The 20424-nt window shown below is 52.3% G+C and overlaps 7 protein-coding genes across 7 annotated transcripts; 4 read left to right on the top strand and 3 right to left on the bottom strand.

Moving 5' to 3' along the window:
- Positions 1-3988: 3988 nt before the first annotated feature.
- BDV59DRAFT_201593 (uncharacterized protein) lies at positions 3989-4342 on the bottom strand (the record flags this gene model as incomplete). Its single annotated transcript, XM_073693841.1, has 2 exons — positions 3989-4164; positions 4237-4342. 2 exons carry the CDS (start codon positions 4340-4342, stop codon positions 3989-3991), a joined length of 282 nt encoding a protein of 93 aa, XP_073548597.1.
- A 1977-nt stretch (positions 4343-6319) lies between these two features.
- On the bottom strand, positions 6320-8360 carry BDV59DRAFT_192951 (anion exchange family protein; the record flags this gene model as incomplete). Its single annotated transcript, XM_073692131.1, has 7 exons — positions 6320-6561; positions 6614-7037; positions 7086-7229; positions 7277-7480; positions 7525-7700; positions 7750-8105; positions 8152-8360. 7 exons carry the CDS (start codon positions 8358-8360, stop codon positions 6320-6322), a joined length of 1755 nt encoding a protein of 584 aa, XP_073548596.1.
- A 920-nt stretch (positions 8361-9280) lies between these two features.
- BDV59DRAFT_201591 (SET domain-containing protein) lies at positions 9281-11151 on the top strand (the record flags this gene model as incomplete). Its single annotated transcript, XM_073693840.1, has 6 exons — positions 9281-9331; positions 9386-9700; positions 9788-9832; positions 9881-10107; positions 10187-10760; positions 10819-11151. The coding sequence occupies 6 exons, from the start codon at positions 9281-9283 to the stop codon at positions 11149-11151; spliced, it is 1545 nt and encodes a 514-aa protein (XP_073548595.1).
- Positions 11152-12526: 1375 nt separating this feature from the next.
- Positions 12527-13290, bottom strand: BDV59DRAFT_24411 (uncharacterized protein). Its single transcript, XM_073696046.1, has one exon. The coding sequence runs from the start codon at positions 13082-13084 to the stop codon at positions 12647-12649; it is 438 nt and encodes a 145-aa protein (XP_073548594.1). The 5' UTR covers positions 13085-13290; the 3' UTR covers positions 12527-12646.
- Positions 13291-14441: 1151 nt separating this feature from the next.
- On the top strand, positions 14442-15854 carry BDV59DRAFT_24414 (class I SAM-dependent methyltransferase). The gene has a single exon (XM_073696047.1). The coding sequence runs from the start codon at positions 14568-14570 to the stop codon at positions 15774-15776; it is 1209 nt and encodes a 402-aa protein (XP_073548593.1). The 5' UTR covers positions 14442-14567; the 3' UTR covers positions 15777-15854.
- A 1046-nt stretch (positions 15855-16900) lies between these two features.
- Positions 16901-18412, top strand: BDV59DRAFT_24500 (uncharacterized protein). Its single transcript, XM_073696051.1, has 6 exons — positions 16901-17226; positions 17282-17415; positions 17462-17614; positions 17661-17861; positions 17912-18037; positions 18099-18412. The coding sequence occupies exons 1-6, from the start codon at positions 16994-16996 to the stop codon at positions 18137-18139; spliced, it is 888 nt and encodes a 295-aa protein (XP_073548592.1). The 5' UTR covers positions 16901-16993; the 3' UTR covers positions 18140-18412.
- On the top strand, positions 18259-20377 carry BDV59DRAFT_24418 (phosphate transporter). The gene is made up of 4 exons (XM_073696048.1): positions 18259-18443; positions 18496-18603; positions 18659-19901; positions 19953-20377. Exons 1-4 carry the CDS (start codon positions 18378-18380, stop codon positions 20333-20335), a joined length of 1800 nt encoding a protein of 599 aa, XP_073548591.1. The 5' UTR covers positions 18259-18377; the 3' UTR covers positions 20336-20377.
- Positions 20378-20424: the final 47 nt, after the last annotated feature.

The following is a 20424-nucleotide window of genomic DNA, read 5'->3' as shown; positions in this document are numbered from 1 at the left end:
ACCAACCAACCGAATTGTTTGAGCTGCTGAAGTTGGAAGCTTGAAAACATCAAATGCCCTCCCCTAACCCGAAATAGAATTCACCGTTGGGGAATTTCAGGAGAATGAAGAAGCCTTGAGATAGCGCTGTCTGTCTCATACAAATATACTTTATCTATTATGGCTCTGCTGGGGTTGTGTCGAACAACAGATCTTATCGCGGGGAGAATCACCGACATAACAGCCAAGCCATAATGAAAGTCAGTGCGGTTAAGGTTAGGGTTCCGGCATGAATGTGTGAGAGCAAAGCTAATTAGCTCCGAATATCCTTGTCGTTTTAGGACTAATTAGAGGGTCTACCTGCCTGATCGTACCTTGAAAGAATCCCCCCTCAGTATTTCCGGTTCGACGTGCTATTATTGAGGAAAGGCATGATGGACGAAGTCCAACGACGAATTTGGATCATGCTTACAAAGGCCTAGTTAGCCATGATAATTGGACAGCCCGAATCACTGCCTAGGGGAAGACTTGTCTTTGTACTCTGTACCTTGGAACGGAAAGGGCCGTGGTTCCTTTCCCCCCAAGACATCCCTTGCTGGCTACTCGTCCCGTTGCCAGGACAAGCAGCTCATAGCGGTGTCTGCGGATGTTGGATTGCAAAAGACAGTATTACTGGTTTATGCTATACTATTGCCCTTCTGATGCTTGTGATGAAATACGAAGCTGATACAAAGTTTAGGAACGTCTTATTGTACATATACTGCTGGGGTTGGATTCCATCCCTTGACCAGCACCCTACTCTAATTTTGGGAACGTGTTCATAGAGCCAAATAGGGTTGAAAACCCACGCGTGTGGCATTTTCGGTGGCGCGGTGTAAATTCCAAAGGGTCCAGGGATTTTGCGCAGTAGTCCTTATGGACAATGAGGGGCCTCCCTGTTTGCTAGGTTATTAGAGTAGGCAGGGTTGGGCGTTCCTCTGAAGGGCGGCGGCAGTACGCAGTATTGAGAGTGGCACAATGAATCAGCAGTGCCTACTGGCACGTAGGATGGACCAAGGAAGCGAATATGATTTCTATAACGGCAGAAATATGATAAATTGCGCTAGCCAAGTGACCAAAGTTTTTTATAATAAGGGAGACCATATGTTAACCAATTTCCTCCGAGGCTTCCGCGGGAAGGGGTGAGGCTGGTACCGAGCAACGAAGAGAGAGATTAACAATAATAGTACCAAAAGTCTCAGTCCCGAAGGGATGGAAAGGTGAGACCGAAGAATGTGCAACACTTGGGTTGAAACCGAAGAATGTGAGTGGGTTACATGTACGACAGTGAACTGTATCAGTAGCCGAATATCACAGCCATATCCTTTAAGATAGGAGCTGTTCCCTTGCTATCTCTCCCTGGTTCGAGACCGACCTCACACAAAAATCGTGTCATCAACGCTCCTGACCTGACACACATCATGCAAGGGGTCTGAGGGGATGTGAGGATGCTGCAGGTATATGTATTCCAGCAATTTCTGGCTCTAGTCAATTCTGTTCGAGATGATTAGATTCAATCCCCAATAAACTCTATCTTGCGTTGATATAGGATGGGAGGAGATGAATCCATTGTGTCCGACTCGGTCGATGTCGAAACCCCTCCAAATGAAAAGACATCAGACCTAAGGATTGCCAATGGCATCGTTTTGGAACCGCAGCCTTCCTCAGACCCCAAGGACCCTCTCGTGCGTATTCTATCCTCTTCGTGATGTTCTATCCTCTTCGTGATGGAATACCGTCTTATCTTGCTAACGTCTAAAAGAACTGGTCTCAGTGTAAAAAATATGTCACTATGGCCATATGGTCGTTCGCGGCCTTTTCGAGCCAAGCGTCTATCACGAATAACATACATGGTTTCTTCTTCCAAGCACCAATGTTCAAAAAGCGCCCCCAGGATCTAGTCCAATCAGTATGCTGCATTGCGTGTATACGGTAGCTTTGAACCATTCCTGACGACACTTTAGATTCCTCTTGCTTTTGCAGGCTATATCTTAGGATCCATCATGGCGGGCCCACTCGGCCGACGATACGGCACTGCATTCTGCCTCTTGTGGTCGATGCTGTTTCTCGCGATCGCGGACATAGCTTCATACATGATAATGATGCCACAGTTTGGTTATGCGATATTTATGGCAGTTCGCTTCTGGGCCGGCATACTTTCCTCCATGCCCCTGGTTCTTGGATCTGAGGTCGCCGTTCAAATATTTTTCCAGCATCAGCGCGGACGGTGCTTGAATATTCTCCATATCCTGTACCTTCTTGGTGCAGCAGCTGGCTCAACTGCGGACGCGTATATCGTTTCCGTGACTAAAATGTTCCCGATTCAGTACTGGTGGCCGGCAGCAACAAACGGGGTTGTGTTCTTGTTGGTTCTGGCTGTCGTCGAGGATACAGCATACGATCGTACAGCAGAGGCCCAACAGGAACATACAGAGCAGCTGTCTAAAAATCGTCGCTGGAAAACATATTTTCGTGCTGCTGCATTGCCTCACCGTGCTTCCTGGGGTCAAATTGTAGGTGAAATCTCCACACACCCATCGACTGCATCCCACCAACTGTTGACTGCGACAGTTTCGCATTCTGGCCGATGAGGTATTAATTGGTTTAACTCCAGTTTCCATCCTCATGGGTCTTTTTATGGCGATCAACTTTGGCCTGGTTGTCTTAACCTTTGTGCTCTTCTCCACCCTTCTCGAACAATCCCGTTCAGGCAGTGGTTATGGCCTGTCGAAGATGGCATTTGCATCTTGTAAGACCCCAAACTTTGTTTTCATCGGGAATTCGACTTACGGTTTTCAGTCACCCTAACCCAGGCTATCGGCCTCCTTTTCGCTGGAGTGTACGGCCATATTGTCAGCGATCGTCTCCCCCTCCACTTACATCGCCGGCGCAGAAATTACACCCCTTGGAAACCAGAATACCGGTTGCATTGCCTATGGCCTGCTGCAATTTTCATTCCTATTGGTCTGGGGGTCTTTGGGGCCGGAATCCATTACCATCTACACTGGGAAATCCTCGCCATCGCTGCGATCCTCATGTCGTTCGGAGCCGGGTCTGTGCTCACTGTTTCAATGACCTACCTCTCGGAATGTTTTCCGGGACATATGTCGGAGACATCGGGAATCATGACCGTACTGCGAATGATTGTACTCGTTTTGGGGGCGTTGTTTTTCACGCCATGGCTGGAAGGCGTTGGACCTGGCTGGCTCCTTGGGACAACGGCGTTATTATCGATTCCAGCCTTCATACTTGTCTTGTCCCTTATTTTGAACGGACTACAAATTCGACAAATGGGGTTCTCTAGGATCACTTCAAGGGTGGATAGTGAGGAATAGGGGACTACTTATACCTCTGGGTCATATGTTGTATATAAAGCTTAAAATATCCAATAGAGCCTTGCAGATTCATTTTTTATGTCTATTGTTAGACACTGTTCAGTCTATGTGTGCTGCTATGGTTAGAAGCTTAGTGATTGGAATGGTCTGCATTATGAGCGAACTCTTTCTCTTGAATTCTTGCCGTCTAAACGATTATGGTACAGTTTCCCTCGATTTTCCTGTATCACTTTACCCTTGTAAGTCACTGGCTCGGTTTTATGTATAATCATAAAATATCTTCTCCATTGAGTGGTAAGGCTTTGCGCCAATTTCGTGTTTCCAACATCCAGAGACCGCTATTCTGGAGAAGAAGACCGCCGGAGGCATTATGCAGGTAATGCAAAAAACTTGGAGAGAAACGACGATCCGGCTTATCTTCAGTGGAAATACTCTGCTAGGTAGCCAGGAACAAATATATTTCCACCATCCTTTATTTCCTCTAGCTACATAGCCCAATGCCGAATCAGCGTATCCGCCGAAATATCAATGGCTTCTTGTCCCACACCCATCCATATGAAGCAATCCACTCGCCGATGACCACTCCCTTTGATGAGACCAGACTCGGTTCTCATGAGCTCCTTAATTATAACACTTCACAGGCAATAATCAGGCACAGTGCTACCAACACCGCCACACCCATTTTCACAAAAGCCCTGGTAGGTAATTCCGCCGCTCTCGATGCAGTTAAAAATACTGTTCACAACGTGGGTACGGTCGGTAGGCTGTCCCTGGCTAGTGAGGACTTCTTTGATATGGTTCTCATAGTTTCCTGTGGTCAAATGTTGCAATTAGTTGAGGGTGACTAAAAGAGGCCTTTTCTAGGTAGGAAGGATGGACATACCCTTGTTCAGGAGAGACTGGCCACAGTAGACACCGCCTTCGTTGCAGGAGTCCGCAGAGACGTAGATCGCGCTTGCGAGAATGGCAATGACATTGAAGACCTTCATGATGAATGTTTGGAAGTCAAGGAGGTTGAGTAAAGAGTTGTCTTTTGATATCGATGTGGTAGAATGGAGATTGATGGAGCAAAGATATCATCTGAAAGGCAGGAATTGACCCCCTATTTATACCTTTCTATTTTCCCATGAACTAGAATCAACATATTCATCTCACGTCAGATTTGGGGCAGGGAAAGGTAGCAATTCCAGGTACAAACCAAGTCGAAGCGAGGAGCTTTGGTAGTTTGAGCATAGAGTCGATCTACCCCAATTGCGGGCATCATCTGCTTGTGGCAATACGTTTGCTTGAACTGGACCCACAAAGCTTACGTCTCTGATAATTCTCGTCGGGCATGTGAGTTAGTTCATTAATCATGTAGTAGCATTTTGTCAGGGTACGATCACTTGAGTATATCCAGCATAAGGTACGGTGTAGAAGCCGCCCCCAACAGCGAGATCCACTCTTGTGTTGATCTTCTCCTACTATGGTATCACGAATGCCTTATTCTGTGCCATGAAGGCTGTATGCTCAAAATTAGCTACATCAACAGAGCAGTATAATTTTGGCACCTAATCCAAAGGCCTACCCAGGATAGCGACATTTTTAGGAGTCATCTAGGTCGGTAACAGAGAAAATGTTTTATTCACACGCAGACTTCCAAGCCTCCTACTTTCTAGTCCCTGCAAAATATAATCAAGACCACTTTACGTAAATCAGAAAGTTGTAACAGAAATGCTAAACTTGGGAGAGAAAGTCAGCATAAAAAGGGGAGGAATATCTTTAGGAACGTGCAGGTTGTCAGACAGTAGCTAAGACAGCACCAAAAATCTGACGTGATATACCCGTGCCCCAGACAGAATTGTAGATAGCGGTAGGTTTCATTGGATAGACGCCGAGTGTTTAAAATGGACTTGGCATAAGATTAAGCGTTGATTTTTTGTCCTTATTGGCGGAACGAATCTGATACCGAAAAGAGATTAGGTAGTATAGTAGGTGAGAGAGCGATGTACTCCAGAGTATGCTGGAATGTGCTCAGCCCCGGTTCCTGCTACGCCCTGCTGGCAGTTCCATTGTTGGGGGCCAAGCGGTGACCGGCTCACCAGGTCAGGTATGCGAGCAAATTCAGTTTGCTCGCCCTCTAACTCGATAGATCCATCAACCCTATGGTAAGATTTATTTAGTAAGAGCTGAGTATGTACAAGGAGAGAATAGCTTACTGTTCCGTAAGGTTACTTAGTTGCATCCTCGTCTCGAGGTGCGCTGAAGGCACTAATGTCTCAGGGATAGCCAACATCAGAGCTCATATTGAGAAATAATGAATAGTAAAGTTTGTAGACTATTCAATAGTCCCCGTACATGAGATTCTGAACAAATATAGACCCCCGCCGGTATTCTAAAACTCTGGAGGTCAGATTAGCCCTACGAGATGGTACGCCGATCAAACCCAACAAGCCACCAGAAGTATTAGTTCATCTATCCCTTACTACTAGTACTCTCAACAGACAACCTCAACATGATTCCCTATCTGTCTTCCACACAGAAGAAGATCAATATTGAGCACAAACAGCACTGCTAACTCTTTTAAAAATAGTATAAGATTAAACGATAATCTAAAAGGACATAAATCTAGCGATCTGGAACTCTTCTACGCTAACGGATATACATATCATGGTGGAGAGAGAGAGAGAGAGAGAGAGAGGGAGTTGGATAAGAAGATGATCAAGTAAGAGAAGAAAACAACATCTACGAGGGCTACACGTGCCTTCACGACAACACAGGCTTGAAGCCTCGAATTCAACCGTTTGGGGAATCTGCTATAATGTCCCATGTGCTCTCTTTGCATCCAGAATGACCTGATGATTTGTCAGATATAGATATTGCAGAGGTTTATATGGAATTGTGGTAGTTGGTGCTTGGTGGATATACGAGACTGATTCGCGAAGTAAAAGTTGACCATCGTATAGGACCCCGAAGGCAGGTCGAGATTACCGGTGAATACTCCCAGTCCGCTGGCGATATGATCCCCTTCTCTGCTCGGTGTATCTGCGTTCCAATCCATAATTTTCCTCCTTCTCACCCGGAAACCGAGGAGGCCCGCCCAAACTCGCCAGTACGGCGCCGTTGTTTGCGGTCAAATCGTCCAAGATATCCAGCTCCTCCTGACTGAACCATTTCGGGATGATCCAAACACGGAAAGGAATCAACGCGATAATGAGAATGGGAAATCCTGTCCGGTGTTAGTACAGCTCGTGTAATTAGGAGAGGGAGAAGACCGATACCAATAGCAGCGATTGTCTGCGAAATAGCCACACAAGCAGCCACCCCGATCGCCTGGCAAGAGATATACAGCAGGATCTTCCTGCGCCTCACCTGTAACAGCGGCTCATCCCGCTGGATGAACCGGTTCTCGCGCAGGAGAAAGATCGTCTTCTGCAGGATACCGTTTGATTCTATGGAGCCCCAGCCCACAATGAAGAAGACGCCTGCAAAGACGGCAGCCGGCATGGTATGCAGCACGATCAGCAACGGGCCTGTCATGGTGCCGATGATAGCCAGCCCCATGAGAAAATGCGAAACACGCTGCTCGACTACGGCTGTCGCTTTGGTGATCGGTCGACGCAGTTCGGCGCCTTCGCCTTCTTCTGTTGCGATCAGACATAGCTCGGTTTCGTAGACAGTGAGAGAGTCTGTATGTACTGGGGCCTGCTGAGATTTAGCATGCCACTGTAAAAACGAATGGGATAGCACTACCTGTGGGACCAATCCATTAGGCATCGGTATCCCCGTGATCCCTGCCAGGAAAGTAGTGCAGCCCAAAAGAAAAAAGTCCCAGTGAAATCCAGCCGGCTTCTTCAGCGGGAATTGTCTTGCCTGTGCGGTGAGACTGCTGACATTCTATGGAAATCAGAACCTGTTGAGCTAGAGACAAGCAGCACACCTACATGATCGTAGTAGAAGAGTAACATGACTAGGAACCCGAATGGCAACGCGGCGAAGACCCATTTGACGTCAAGCTCCCAGAAGTGGATCAACCAGCCGCGTGGCTGGGTGGGATAGAATGCCCGACTGATGGGAACAAAAGATATCGGGGTCGACTTGAGGTTCCCTGGGATGTGCGAGAAACCGACCCAAAAGATGGTTCCGATCTTTGATCGTCAGCATCATCTAGGAACGTCTCATTGATACATACCACATAGGCGTAATCAGCAATCAGCCCGCGGAACCACGGCTTCCAGATAGTGCTGGACCCCAGCATCTCCAATCCATAGATCGTCAGGAAGTATAGAATGGCAATCATGCAACTCATAAACCCAGCTGTAGAGTCATATTCCGTAAATTCATTGACAAGTTCCTCCACTCCCTTGACTGTTTCTGTCAGCGATCTCCCACGCAGCTTTGAGTTTAGACCACTTACTGCAATAGATGATCCCCACATAAGCACCGAAAGATTCAGAAGAAAAATCCGTCACATATCGCATGTAATCGCAGAGGTTGCAGACGGCAGCAATCCAGTGGAAGATGGCCGCCCAGATGGCTGTCCAGCACATGAAGTTTGGGTATATGGCTGGCTCGTACTGTACGACAATATCATAGATAGTGTAGTTGAAGAGCGATATGAGACCAGTAATGCCGACTATTGTGAGCGGCTGAGCGCCCAGAATACTGAAGATCATGGCAGCCAAGGCAGACGAGAACAGTGCCTCATTAATGCCATAAAATTCACCCGTCCGACGGTACATATCCAGTGTGTAGGCAATCGCGGGAAGGATGCTGATTTATCAGTATACTTATAAGTTCGTCGTCTTTGGTAACTCACTTTACAAAGTACATTCGAATAGTGCTCGCGATTGTGCGGTAGGTAAAGGCATCGCGAAGATCACTCCAGTAATACGGCAAACGACGTCGCACATCGTGATACATTCCCCGGAAGGGTCGTAAGGGACGCAACCGCTTCCATCCGGTCAGGTTATCATACGTATAAGAGACAGAGGATTTCGCGCGGCTTAGATCAGAGGGTTCCGCCATGGCTGCAGTTTGGATACAAGAATGATCGAATGCAGCCAAGGGCAGGATGACGTTTTATATTTACCGACAGCTCGTTCAGGGGCGATTCTATTGCATGCCATTGGCTACGAATAACCTGTTGAGGATGATCAGAAAATTTGTGCCTCGGTGGGGAGGAGTATACATACCAGGGGATTGTCGAGGGCGCATATTCTCGATGCACTTCTAGTCGTTATCAGGGACAGTGCCGCAGATGAATTTACTCGTCTAAGGGCTCATAACGCATATCTATACATATCACCACGAAATTGCTCAGAGAATTCTCATGTAGAGAGTGACATACCGTGCTGAGCCTAACGTCATGGTGAGGATGGCTGACTCAGCCAATCAATTTGTGGCAAATCCAAGTATAATGATGAAATTCGATAATGACTAGACGGTCAGGTACTGTCTCAGCTCTACTATGATTGACTGAGTTTGGTGTGTTTGTAAGGAGATTCATGATCCCTATGCTAGCATCTATACCCGCGGCATGAAGATACATTGTATCCCGAGGAGTAGGATCATCTCATGTGGAGTTGCTTCCGACAAATATTCTCCCGGGCAGATTTCTTGGCTGATCAACCGAGTCATGTCCGGTCCAGATCAAAGCCAGTAGCTCTACTGCGTACTTGAATCCCTTCAATCATCAATATGGACTCGTCCATACTGGGCCAACTATCCAATCTTCTCCACAACCCGAACCTTGCATCGCAACTCTCGTCGGCCATTCAAAGGATTCAGGGAGAGCAAGGGCAGAATACCGACCGTTTATTTCTACAGATTGAAGGATCGGTGTCAAGGACACCCGCCGCACGCGATGGAGCATTTCTCATGGTAAGAATCTAGTATAAAGATGCGACAAAGTACTAAGAACACCCCAGGGATGTATTGACCTTCAGATGGGACTTCCACTGCCCCAAGGAACCCCGACAAGGACACCGAGTCCGAATGTAAGCACGACCAGACAAGAAGCCATATAATGCATCGCATACTAAGCTAATCAGGAACCTCCGACGAACGATCCTCTGACACCCCAATCACTTCCAAACAATGATATTGACACCCGACAAGCCAAGCGTCGCAAGACCGTCAGTGGTCTACGATTAGCACCTACAAGGCACGCATCTACCCCAACCGAAAGGGAGTTGAGCAGTGACGACCAAGACCCTGCAGCCGCTGCAGCTACACTCAAACCCTCCGTTCGTCAAGTTCACAGCGACACTAGATTCCCTCAACGCAAAAAACCAGGCCATGAGTCTGCCGCGCCGGTCTTAGAGCCTACGTCAACCGACAAGCTGATAGCGGGCATCTGGCGGCAGGTATTCTCCTCAGTTCAACTAAGTCGAATCCCCTCGGTATTTATCTCCACTGCCAACTTCTACGAGCCTCAGCTCAGTGCAACCTAGGTCATTGAACCCACTGTCGACATTCGCACCGGCGTGAGTGGAGAGGTAAGTCATACTAGTCAACGCCAATCGCAGCATACTAACACCTCCCAGGTCTTCCGGGCGATCAATACGCTCTGCCTAAAATACCACAACCAAAGCCAATCCTCTCGCGCGCTGGAGATGATCGTACAGGCGTATTGGATTGAATGTTACCAGGCCCGTATTGCCGTGATCCGGCTAGAAAATCCCCACCTCTCGACAACGGAAGCTCGGATGGTAGCTCTGAAGGAGGCGTGCACCACTCTCCACTGGAAGGAAAAGGACCTCCGAAACCGCATGTAAGTCGGCCCATCCCCCCCCCCCCTCCCCCCCTATTCACGCAACCTACCTCAGCTAACGTCAAACCAACCGCCCCAGCGCAATCTGGCGCGGGTACAAAGAAATTAAAGACGCGGGCGGCTGGGCCAGTCTCATCTTCGCCAGCGCCGGCGTGTACCGGTTCTGCAAATACCGCAGTGGTTTTGGCGATGGGTTCTCCACGCGCCTCCGGCATATCCAATCTAGCCTGGAGCTCGTCGCCGACACCCTCCACCCGGAATGGCGGGACCTCCTGCAGGTCATTGGCCAGGGATCGCCACGGCGATACCACGGCCACCCGCATGAATGGGTGACGGTCCCGGGCGGTCCGGCGGTACCGCTGGCGGCGACATATGAGCATCTCCAGCCGCTGCCTAATACCCGCGACGGGTTCCAGTATCGGTTTCTGGAAGAGAGCGTCGTTGACCGAGCCGTGTTCGGCACGGATGATCCGCGGGTGGTTCCCGGGTTGGACCCGGAGACTTGCCCCGCCTGCAAGGAACGGCAGTCGGACGAGATCGAGAAGAACCAGTGTACGTGTTTTCCGGCGTTGTTTGGCGGTGTTCGTGGCCATGTACCTGTGCAATTGTTCCACACTCCCAGTGGAAAGAACAACGGGGTGGTGGCCCGTTGCGTAAGCTACCCTCATGGGGCCGGTATGCACAGTGACTGGAGGTACTAATGGTCGATAGAACTTCGAGCGCGGCACGGCTATTGGTGAATTTGTTGGTCTCGTCACGAACGGTATCGAGGGTGTAGATGTCATGCTTGGTGGCTCTCGGAGTCGAAGCTACCAGATCTATCAAGGACGGATGGGGAATTTCACCCGGTTCATCAACCATTCCTGTCGACCGAATAGCCAGTTCCAGCGGTTTTACTGGCGGGGGAAAGAGCGCATTGTTGTGGTATCGCGTGGGATCCTGGCGGGGACAGAGATCACGGTCGACTATTCGGATCATTACTGGAGGCAATTGGATAAGGCGTGTCTGTGTGGGGAGCCTTGTTGCCGGTTTTCAAGGCGGTGATATACGCGTATATTCGGCTTGTTTGAGTATTCTCTCAAGATAATGTGGGATATTGGGATGCCATAATCAATAATGATGCCAAGTCAATATACCCCGGTAACCATCGTCCTTTGATGCTAAAGTAAAAGTGATATCTTACCGATTGCTTTTACCACCGAGAAAAAACAAATAGATAATATTCTTGTATGGAGAGGATGTCCACTGGAGCGTTTTCCCCACCAGATGTGATGATATCATTTTTCTGGTGCAATGGTTTGCGGAATAGGTACGGAGTATTCCGTCTGATACTTAACGCCACGATGGAAGCGACAACTCGCTCTCAAAAGGTAATGTACCTGCCAAATAGATAGGTCATCCTCGCGAGAGGTTCTAAAAAAGAGCCCTAATTATGCAATAATTTGGAGGCAAGGGAGGATCCGGGTATTCAAGTTATAAACACAGCAAGAATCGCAAACAGTAGCGACATGCATATTTCTGACACCAGAGGCATACAGCGCACACTGTACGCTAAACATGTCCTCCTCTGAAGAACGTCAACTTTAAACGAACACCAAGAACCAGCTACCACGCACCATAGACCGAGAACCGAATTCAATGTCCACCCTCTACGGAATATTATATAATAAATCATAAAATGCATCCTCGAGCCAAAACTGGCGCTAAATCTTCCCTCGAGCAAATGACAGTCCGTCGCTGCACGATCGAACCGATCCATCATCTCCTCCGAAGCATCCGAGCAGCGCTCCAGCCCTGGAGGCCGCCTCTACACCACGGTACCTCGCCCAACGCGCAGCTCACCAGCACAGGAACAAGTACCGGTACCTCGCGACCCCGAGATCACCTCACTATTACCTAACGGAGGTCGCCCACCCCCTCTCCTCCCAGGGCAGGGGGAGCCAGAAACGGGCCTCCGTGATTGGAGCAAGAGCGCGCGGCGAGCCTCTGGCATCGCCACCCCCGGGTCGTTCATCTCGCGCCAGGCCGCGACGAACGAGTTTCTCTGCTGCCTAGTTCCCCGGTGGATCCTGGCCAAAGGCCCCAAAGGACGGACGAGATGCAGGGTAGGGCGTGGGAAATGCGCCGGATGGCGAGCTTTAAATATAAGCTTATCTAGACTGTCGCCCCTATGATGTATGGCGTCTCTGAGAGATCTCAGACGAACGTCGACCGTTTCCTTTGCTATACACTTCGGTTTCCGTGGCTGGTTTCCACGGCCCATCCAGAGCGGAAATTTGGGAGTATACGCCGTATACATCTAGGGCTAATCACGTGCGAGATTCCAGGGCTATCGGCCTGGAAAAAATTGCGCCAGGGACCGAGAAATGCCGAAGAGAGTAACCAGAAGAGCTGGTCTGACGCCCGGCTAAGCGCAGGACAGCGGGACCGTGTGACACGGACATCGTCCGGCACATGAGGGACCGAGTAAATTGGTTAATAACCAGAAAACGAACTAAACAGCCCTAGGATTCCCACCAGGAAAGTGACCATGACGTGGCTACCCCCCGGGCGTGAGGGGATTGATACCGCCGGTAATCCATGCTGCATGGAGTAAATACAACGAGAGGGAAAAAGAGGGAAGTAAGAAAAAAATTTCTGCAGGTGATCGGCCGCCATTGGCGCTAGGAAACGGGGATTGATACATATCGTGATCGTCCTGGCGGTCGGTGCATGGCCGATGACGTTTGATAGGGACGATCCATACTTGCAGCGTGCAGACAGGGTCTCGTTTCCAGGTCTTATTACTTGTTGGTCGAGAAATGAAAAAAGAAAAGATAATCTTCCCCGTTCCGTTTCGTTGCGGAGTTGACCAGATGGAGTATACAAAAGGCAACCGAACACCCGACCCAACCTCTTTCGAACCTTGGTCATCAGAGGGACGATGCAGCACGCAGGACAGAAGAATCGCCGCAGGACAAGCCGACATACGGACCATTAATCAGCGGAAGTGGAATTACGGCATTAATTGCTTCCCGCATGCGCGGATAACCGGGACGGACAGAGTTGCCTGATCAGGCGCATCCCCTCCGTCAGAGCCGCCAAGTTTATATGTCAGAGGGGTTTGGAAGTAGAAGGTGACGGAGAGGTGAACCAGGGTTTGAGAGCGAGAGAAAATGGAAGTGGGAAGAAAGGAAAAAAATCCACCTAGAACCCAAGGAAGAGTGTTGTAAGGAGGGTCCCGAACCCGACCCGAAGATCCCTATAGGGCAATGATACTACACGATGGATCCGGTTCAGTCAGACCAAAAGTCCGGATATCCTGTACATAACTCCGTCGTGTTGGAGACTAAGAGCACTAGTTAGAAGATCAAGCATTGGGGCCATGCACTCTGTTCTGGAGTTTCTCCCTAAATGTCGGGCTGGTTCGACCCGTCCTTGACAACCGTACGGCGTATACGTAGTGGGTATGACGGAATTCCCACCTTTTTTTTTTTTCTTTTTATTTCTTTCCCTGCTCCACTCGTCCTGAACGTGCAGGAAACGTTCCCACAGGAGCTCTTGGCGGATCCAAGACAAAGAGCTTTGAGGGATTGCGTCGGTGGTTCGGGTTGGTCATAGTGCCGTGCCGGAGCAGTACGAGATGTATGTAATCTCATCACACGCACGGAGCGGCGCCGGGAGGGGGGGCAGGGAAAGGGTTGTGGTCTTGAGAATCGTAAGGAATTAAATGGAGTAATACTTCCAGCCCGAAATACTTGTTCAACCCCTCATCGGGGACGATCAAGAGGGGAAATCGGAGGTCTGTGAGGTGGCCGGCCCTGGACCCCTAACGAAGCTGTCGAGTAGTATAGGGAGCGAGTCTCATTGAGTCATCGCCGCCAACGTAGCCAGCAGGGGGCCATAATCCTGCGAGGGACAATCGCATTCGCATTGTGTAGCAGCAGCAGCAGCAGTAGTAGCGGTAATGATGGGTTCTGGGTCGTCTGCCGTCTCATCCCGTGTTGCTTTCTTGACCTCCCACATCCGATACTTCCGATGCTTTCCAGATCTGGTGACAATAATCCACTGTGGCCATCACTAACTCCCCAGGGCAGGTCATATGGCAAATCAATATTATTACGATCCCCCCCGGCACCACTGCGCCGTTGGATCAAAGAGGGAAAAAAAAATCTTTTGGGATGCTTATAAATTGGAGAAGCCCCGCTCTTTCTTCGCTTTTTTTGCATGATACTGTCTGACCGACAAGTATAACCTCAAGGGATAATAATAAGCAACCATCCGAGACAAATCATTCTCATCTGTCGTTTCTCCCTCTTCGCTCGCTCCGACGGATTCCCACGAATACCTGTCATACTCCTTCATAGCCTATTATCCCATCTGATCTCCGTACTTACCTGCTTACGCCTCCTTTTAAGGGTTTTTCGTTTTCTTACCGCTTTGAAGCTCAACAACCATTCCACCCCCACAGGATTTCTATAATGGCCGCCATGACGGAAACCCCGACAGAACCTCAGCCGGTATTGGCGTCACGAGACTCTGGCCGGAGCTCGGAGAGTAGCTCCCTGGATGCTATCGCGCAGGAGAAGCAGAAGTTGGCGGGCACCAAAGTGCGGGTCAGCCGGCGTCGTCATGACGGCTTGCCGGATCTGCACAACTCGGCATCGCCCAAGCGGTGGAAGACGTTCTGGACCGCATTCCGGTACCTGCAAAACCTGACCCCGAAACAGGTGGATGACTTCATGGCGTCGTATGTCATCTACAATCTGGACTGGTCCAATGAGAAGCAGATGGTGGAAGAGCTGGGCCCGGACTACCAGGCCAAGGTGGGCGAATGTCTGCAGGCGTACTATGGGGTGCTGAACCACCTGTGCGCGCTGGGCGATGTGGAGAAGATGTACATCCCGCCGTTCATGAGCAAGAAGGCGACGGTGCTGGAGAACCAGCTGCTGTACGAGGAGTCGATTGCGGAACACATCGACCTGAAGCCGGGCGACCGAGTGTTGGATTTGGGTTGCGGCCGCGGACGGGTTGCCGCGCACATGACGCAATACTCGGGCGCGACCGTCACGGGACTCAACATCGACCCCAACCAGATCGCGCAGGCGCGCACCTTCAACGAGAAACGCGGCTTTGCCGCCAACCAGTTCATCGTCCAGGACTTCAATTCGCTGCCGCTGCCCTTTGCGGACAACACCTTCGATGCCTTCTACCAGATCCAGGCCCTCTCGCTCTGCAAGGACCTTGCCGCCCTCTTCCGCGAGGTCTACCGCGTCGTCAAGCCCGGCGCGAAGATCTCCTCCCTCGACTGGGTCAGTCTGCCCGATTACGATGCCGCCAACCCGGAGCACGCCGAGCTCATGCGGCGCGTCAAGCCGCTCATCGGCGCCGTGGGGACCCCGACTCCCGAGATCCTCGAGAAGGCCATGACCGATGCGGGCTTTGTCGTCACGCGCTCCGATAACGCCTCCGTGGGCGGGCTGCAGGCCCCGCTCATCGACAAGGTCGACTTCTACTTCCGCTCCATGCGCCAGGTCATCCTGGGGCTGGTCAAGGCCCACGTGCTGCCGCACCACTTCAAGACGCTGATCAACCGGCTGTGTCTGGACGGACAGGCGTTTGTCAAGATGGACAACATGCGGCTGATCACGACGAGCTATCGGATCATCGCGGAGAAGCCCCTGCAGTAGCGGCCTCGCCTCCCCCTCCCCCCTCGGGACGGCCCCTAGGATGAGAACCCCCGAACGACAGACATGACATGCCACCCTTCATCCCGATCGACCCAATGCATCCGCGTCTTGTCCTCCGCGAGGAAATGCGTTTGCGGACTGGAACCGCAGGCTCGGTCACATCTGCTGGCTGGATGAGAGACGTTCCCCCCGATCAACGTGCAACGATTCGCCGTGCCTACTATGGTCGATCCTGATATCTTCCGACGCGAACCCGTCCCACCCTTTCTGGCCGTCTGTTCGAGAAACAAAAGTTCCTGATTTGCTTCCTTCTTCCGTCGTTCGTCCAATACCCATCATAGCGACCGTCCTTGTTTGTAATATTGTGTGTTATTAGATTTCAGGTGAGCACCGACCCTGGCGTTGGATGGATCTGGATCTGGATCGAGCCGACTCTGACTGGCGACCAGAAGGTGTTATTTTCTTGCATCAGTACATATATTAATGGGGTGGTTGACTGGACCGGCTGCGGGGAGCATGTTGGACGGTCGATACCTGTGGCCGCTGCGTGGCTGTATAGAGTGTGTACTGCATCGATGTTTGGGATTTAGCTTGGACGGTGTTGCATATGGAATGTTTGGGATGTCTGACGATGTCCATGATAGATAACTAGTTCGATAGACTAATGCTGACTAAGCCTACTTACTCCCTCCTCCCTCGACATCCTCACTGCTCTCTCTCTACGACATACATAATCTCCGAACTATCTCCTTCGGTCCACGCCAACCATGGACGTCCGCATCCCGTTCCTCTGGCGTGGGTCCCGGCAAGAAATCACAGCCATCCATTTGCGCACGTTCCCCGCGGGAGATCCGCCATGGGTTTCCTCCCCTGTACGTTATCCCAACACATGGCAGAATGGATGGTTTCCACCTCCTTCGAGGTCTCCGGCGTACGCGCGTGGCTGTTCCGTCCCCACGGCCTCTGGTCCAGCTCCAGATCACAAGAAAAGCCAGTCGATTTCTTCGTCCGAAGCGTCGCTGGCCGATGACCCTGCACCGCTACATCTCAAAGAACCATGACGACAAAGCCCTCCCACCCGTCGATCAACTCTTGGTTCCACCAGATCGTCAACCTCCAGCTGTCAGGCCATTTTCATCGTAACCGTTACGCTGAGCTGAGCTGAGCTGGGCTGGGCTGCGAACTGCACGCTGGATATACAGCCTGCACCTTGGACGATGAGTCGACCGCAGTCCCTCCTCGAAGCCGACGACTGGCCGCTGCCCCCCGCGCGAACGCCCAGCACCATTTCGGCCTCAACCCGCTCCTCCGGTTCCGCCAGTTTGATCTCCTCGCCGCAATTCCCTCCGCCGCTCAGCCCGGCCACCTCGCCGGGGTCGTGGTCCCGACCGTCCCCGGCGAACTACTACGATGAGATCGTCCGGCTCCCGCTGAGCCCGGCGGTAACTGTGTATGTGGTTGTGTTGGAGGCACAGACGATGGGCATACTTCTAACAGACGGTCAGGTCCTTTGTTCGAAGCAGTAAACTCTTCCGGTTACGATACACGTATATCGACGTCCGCAAGGACGCCGGGGGCAGTCTGAAGAGTCTGGAGCTGGGCGGGGGGGTTGGCCAGCAGACGCCTTTTGTGCATACATGTGAGTCCTCGTGAGGATGGGTGGTGGCCTTGGCTCATCAACGCAGTCCACACGACAAAACTCCCGGTCCCCCATTTGGAACACCCCATCCTCCCCGATGAACCCTGCCTCCGAATCTCCTTCCTGGAAGACCAGACCATCCAGACGGCGCATACGGTGTTTACGACTCAGTTGTCCTACACATTTGAGGAATGGCAAGGTAGGGTGTCCGGTCCTGTCGGTTGTCGGATGCTGACCGTCCGCAGACTGTGTTCAGCTCCAAGAACTGATCCTGGCGTCGAAGCTGGTCTTCATCGCGGGGATCGCCGAGGCCAAGTCGAAAGGCCGGGGGGAAGAGTGCATCAGTCAGAATCTGAGGATCCTCCGGGGGTCTCATGGCCGACAGGTGATGTTGTTCTTTGCGAATGCGCAGCGACGGGAGCTCAAGCGCTACGTCTCGATCCCGCGTAGGTCTGCGAGTGATTTCCGGAGATGAGTGGCTGCTGACGGGCGTTAGTCAACTGCGTGGGCAGTGTTACGCCCCCGAGACGAGCCGGACGCCCGGTGGTGCTGGACCTGCGGCCAAACTTTGAGATTCTGGCGGAGATGCGGACGCTGCAAATTCAGTTTCTGGACGACGGGGGTATGTAATGTCGGAGGAATCAAACTTTCGGAGGACTCGTGCTGACTACTGGACGGCCTAGATCGCATCCGTTTCTGCCAGTTTGTTGAGGCGACAATATAGTCGCGCTGCGGCCAATGGCAGGCCGGATCGCCCGCATGTTCTCGTGTTCTCCACCCACGTGGAGTCTTGACTGGTCCGCCCGTTTGGCACCGCGGGGGCTAACCCCAACGGGTTAGTCGCCTGCCGCATCATCCTTCTATGGTGTATAAACAATCCCACCTCTCCTCCTGCTCCTCCTCCTCCTCCTCCACATTCTTCCTGCTGTCATCGTCTCCCCCCTGCGTCATGTCCCTGCGTCATGTCCAAATTCCGTACTACTCGCCTCTATAAGACGGATCGGGCCCGGGATTTCGACCATGAACAGGTCCGGAGTCTCTCTTTGTCCCCGTTGCGTCCCCGGCTAACGTCCCCCGCAGGATCGCCATGTGCGCATGCGTCAGGTCTACGAGACCATTGATCGCCAGTCCTATCAATGGGTCGTTGTCTTCGTAGCCGGGGTCGGCTTCTTCCTCGATGGTTATACCGTGGGTCATATCTTCTCCGACGAGTCTATCTCCTTCCATCGTCTGACTCCTCCAGCTCTTCGCCAGCAACATCGCCCTCCCCATGCTTTCCTTTGTCTACTGGCGCGACGAGGTCTCCTCCATGCATCTCACCTGCATCAACATCGCCACCCTCGCCGGAACCCTGCTGGGTCAGGTCCTCTTCGGGTACCTCGCCGATCGCAACGGACGCAAGAAGATGTACGGCGTCGAGCTCGTCCTCCTCATCACCTCCACCCTGGGGGTCCTCATGTCCTCCACCGGCGTCCATAACAGCATGAACATCTTCGCCTGGCTAGTCTGGTGGAAGATCATCGTCGGCATCGGCGTCGGGGCCGATTACCCGCTCTCCGCGGTCATCACGGCGGAATTTGCCCCCACCAAACACCGGGCCCGCATGATGGCTTCCGTCTTCTTCATGCAACCGCTCGGGCAGATCGCCGGCAACCTAGTCTCCCTTGTTGTCGTCGCCGTCAGCCGAAGTCACGGCCACGACGATCTCCCTCGCACCGCCGACAGCATGTGGCGATGGGTCATTGGTGTCGGCGTCGTTCCCGGCGTCATCGCGACCCTTTTCCGATTCGTGATCCCGGAGACCCCCCGCTTTCTCCTCGAGATCGACGACGACCCGGTCAAGGCCGAGTTCGACGCCACCACGCTCTTCAATGATCCCACCCCGTCCATCACCACCTCGCCCTTCCCCGACAGCGACAGTTGGAGCCACCTCCCTCTCCCGGCCATCTCTCTGGCCAGCCAATCCGTCTACGAGGGACGCTCCCCCTCGCAGACCGCCATCGTCCAGCCCGCCACCCTCAACTCCCACTGGCACCTCACCAAGCGCGACATCCTCCAGTACTTCTGGACGGAAGGCAACTGGCGCACGCTCCTCGCGACCTCCCTCGCCTGGCTGCTCCTCGACTTTGGGTTCTACGGCATCGGTCTGTCCAACCCGCAGTTCCTCGCCAAAACCTGGGGGTCCCTGCACCTCCACGGACCCGCCCCGATCTGGCAAACCGATGACGCCCCGTCCGCCGACTTTTACCAGATGTTCCTGGACTGCTCGACCCACGCCCTGGTGATCCTCAACGTCGGCAGCTTCGTCGGCGGTCTCCTCCTCATCCTTGTTATCCCCAAGCTCGACCGCGTCGGGCTCCAGAAGTATGGCTTCCTGGCGCTGGCCGCCCATTTCATCGCCCTCGGCACCATGTTCATCACGGTGCACAAAGAAGGGCCCGTTGCAGTGGTCCTGTACATTCTGGGCCAGGTCCTGTTCAACTTTGGTAGCGCTCCTTCCTGACAACGAGGATCTCGTCCTGCTAATCCTTTGATAGGCCCCAACGCAACCACCTACATGATCCCGGCCGAGATCTTCCCCACCCGGTACCGCGCGACATGCCACGGCATCAGCGCCGGGGCCGGGAAGCTCGGCTCCATCCTGGTGCAGGTATTCTCGGCGTACTACAACTTCGGCACGGGCGTGGGTGACGAGCCGACGATCCGGCACGGCTGGATCCTGATCGTCTTCAGCGCGTGCATGATCCTTGGGGCGGTGGTGACGCACTTTTGGATTCCGCCCGTGCAGCGTGGCCCGGACGGCCGGGGTCAACTCTGGGGAGGGCGCAGCGAGACGCTGGAAACGTTGGCGCTGGGCCGGATGGGGTGGAAGAGTCAATATGCTGTTCGGCTACGGGGGCGGAGTGCGAGTGGAGTGTAGTATAGAGTATATACCCGTGTATCTAATGTTTTGTTTTATGCCTTTGCAGCGAATAGAGATGATTCCAACAAAAAAAAAATGGAGAGCAA

The sequence above is a fragment of the Aspergillus ambiguus genome (assembly GCF_047715705.1).
Source record: "Aspergillus ambiguus strain CBS 117.58 unplaced genomic scaffold BDV59scaffold_13, whole genome shotgun sequence".
Lineage (NCBI taxonomy): Eukaryota > Fungi > Ascomycota > Eurotiomycetes > Eurotiales > Aspergillaceae > Aspergillus > Aspergillus ambiguus.
The sequence above is the reverse complement of the archived record's forward strand: the minus strand, read 5'-3'. Positions and strand labels throughout refer to the sequence as shown.

What these genes read in the sequence shown, in the direction of transcription:
- BDV59DRAFT_24500 (XM_073696051.1), top strand. Translation starts at nt 16,994, where the DNA reads ATGAGTCGACCGCAGTCCCTCCTCGAAGCCGACGACTGGCCGCTGCCC. An exon ending in CTGAGCCCGGCGGTAACTGT is followed by an intron (nt 17,227 to 17,281) that starts GTATGTGGTTGT and finishes ACAGACGGTCAG; the next exon opens with GTCCTTTGTTCGAAGCAGTA. An exon ending in TCAGTTTCTGGACGACGGGG is followed by an intron (nt 18,038 to 18,098) that starts GTATGTAATGTC and finishes TGGACGGCCTAG; the next exon opens with ATCGCATCCGTTTCTGCCAG.
- BDV59DRAFT_24414 (XM_073696047.1), top strand. Translation starts at nt 14,568, where the DNA reads ATGGCCGCCATGACGGAAACCCCGACAGAACCTCAGCCGGTATTGGCG.
- BDV59DRAFT_24418 (XM_073696048.1), top strand. Translation starts at nt 18,378, where the DNA reads ATGTCCAAATTCCGTACTACTCGCCTCTATAAGACGGATCGGGCCCGG. An exon ending in GGGATTTCGACCATGAACAG is followed by an intron (nt 18,444 to 18,495) that starts GTCCGGAGTCTC and finishes CGTCCCCCGCAG; the next exon opens with GATCGCCATGTGCGCATGCG. An exon ending in TCTTCCTCGATGGTTATACC is followed by an intron (nt 18,604 to 18,658) that starts GTGGGTCATATC and finishes TGACTCCTCCAG; the next exon opens with CTCTTCGCCAGCAACATCGC.
- BDV59DRAFT_24411 (XM_073696046.1), bottom strand. Translation starts at nt 13,084, where the DNA reads ATGGTCCGTATGTCGGCTTGTCCTGCGGCGATTCTTCTGTCCTGCGTG.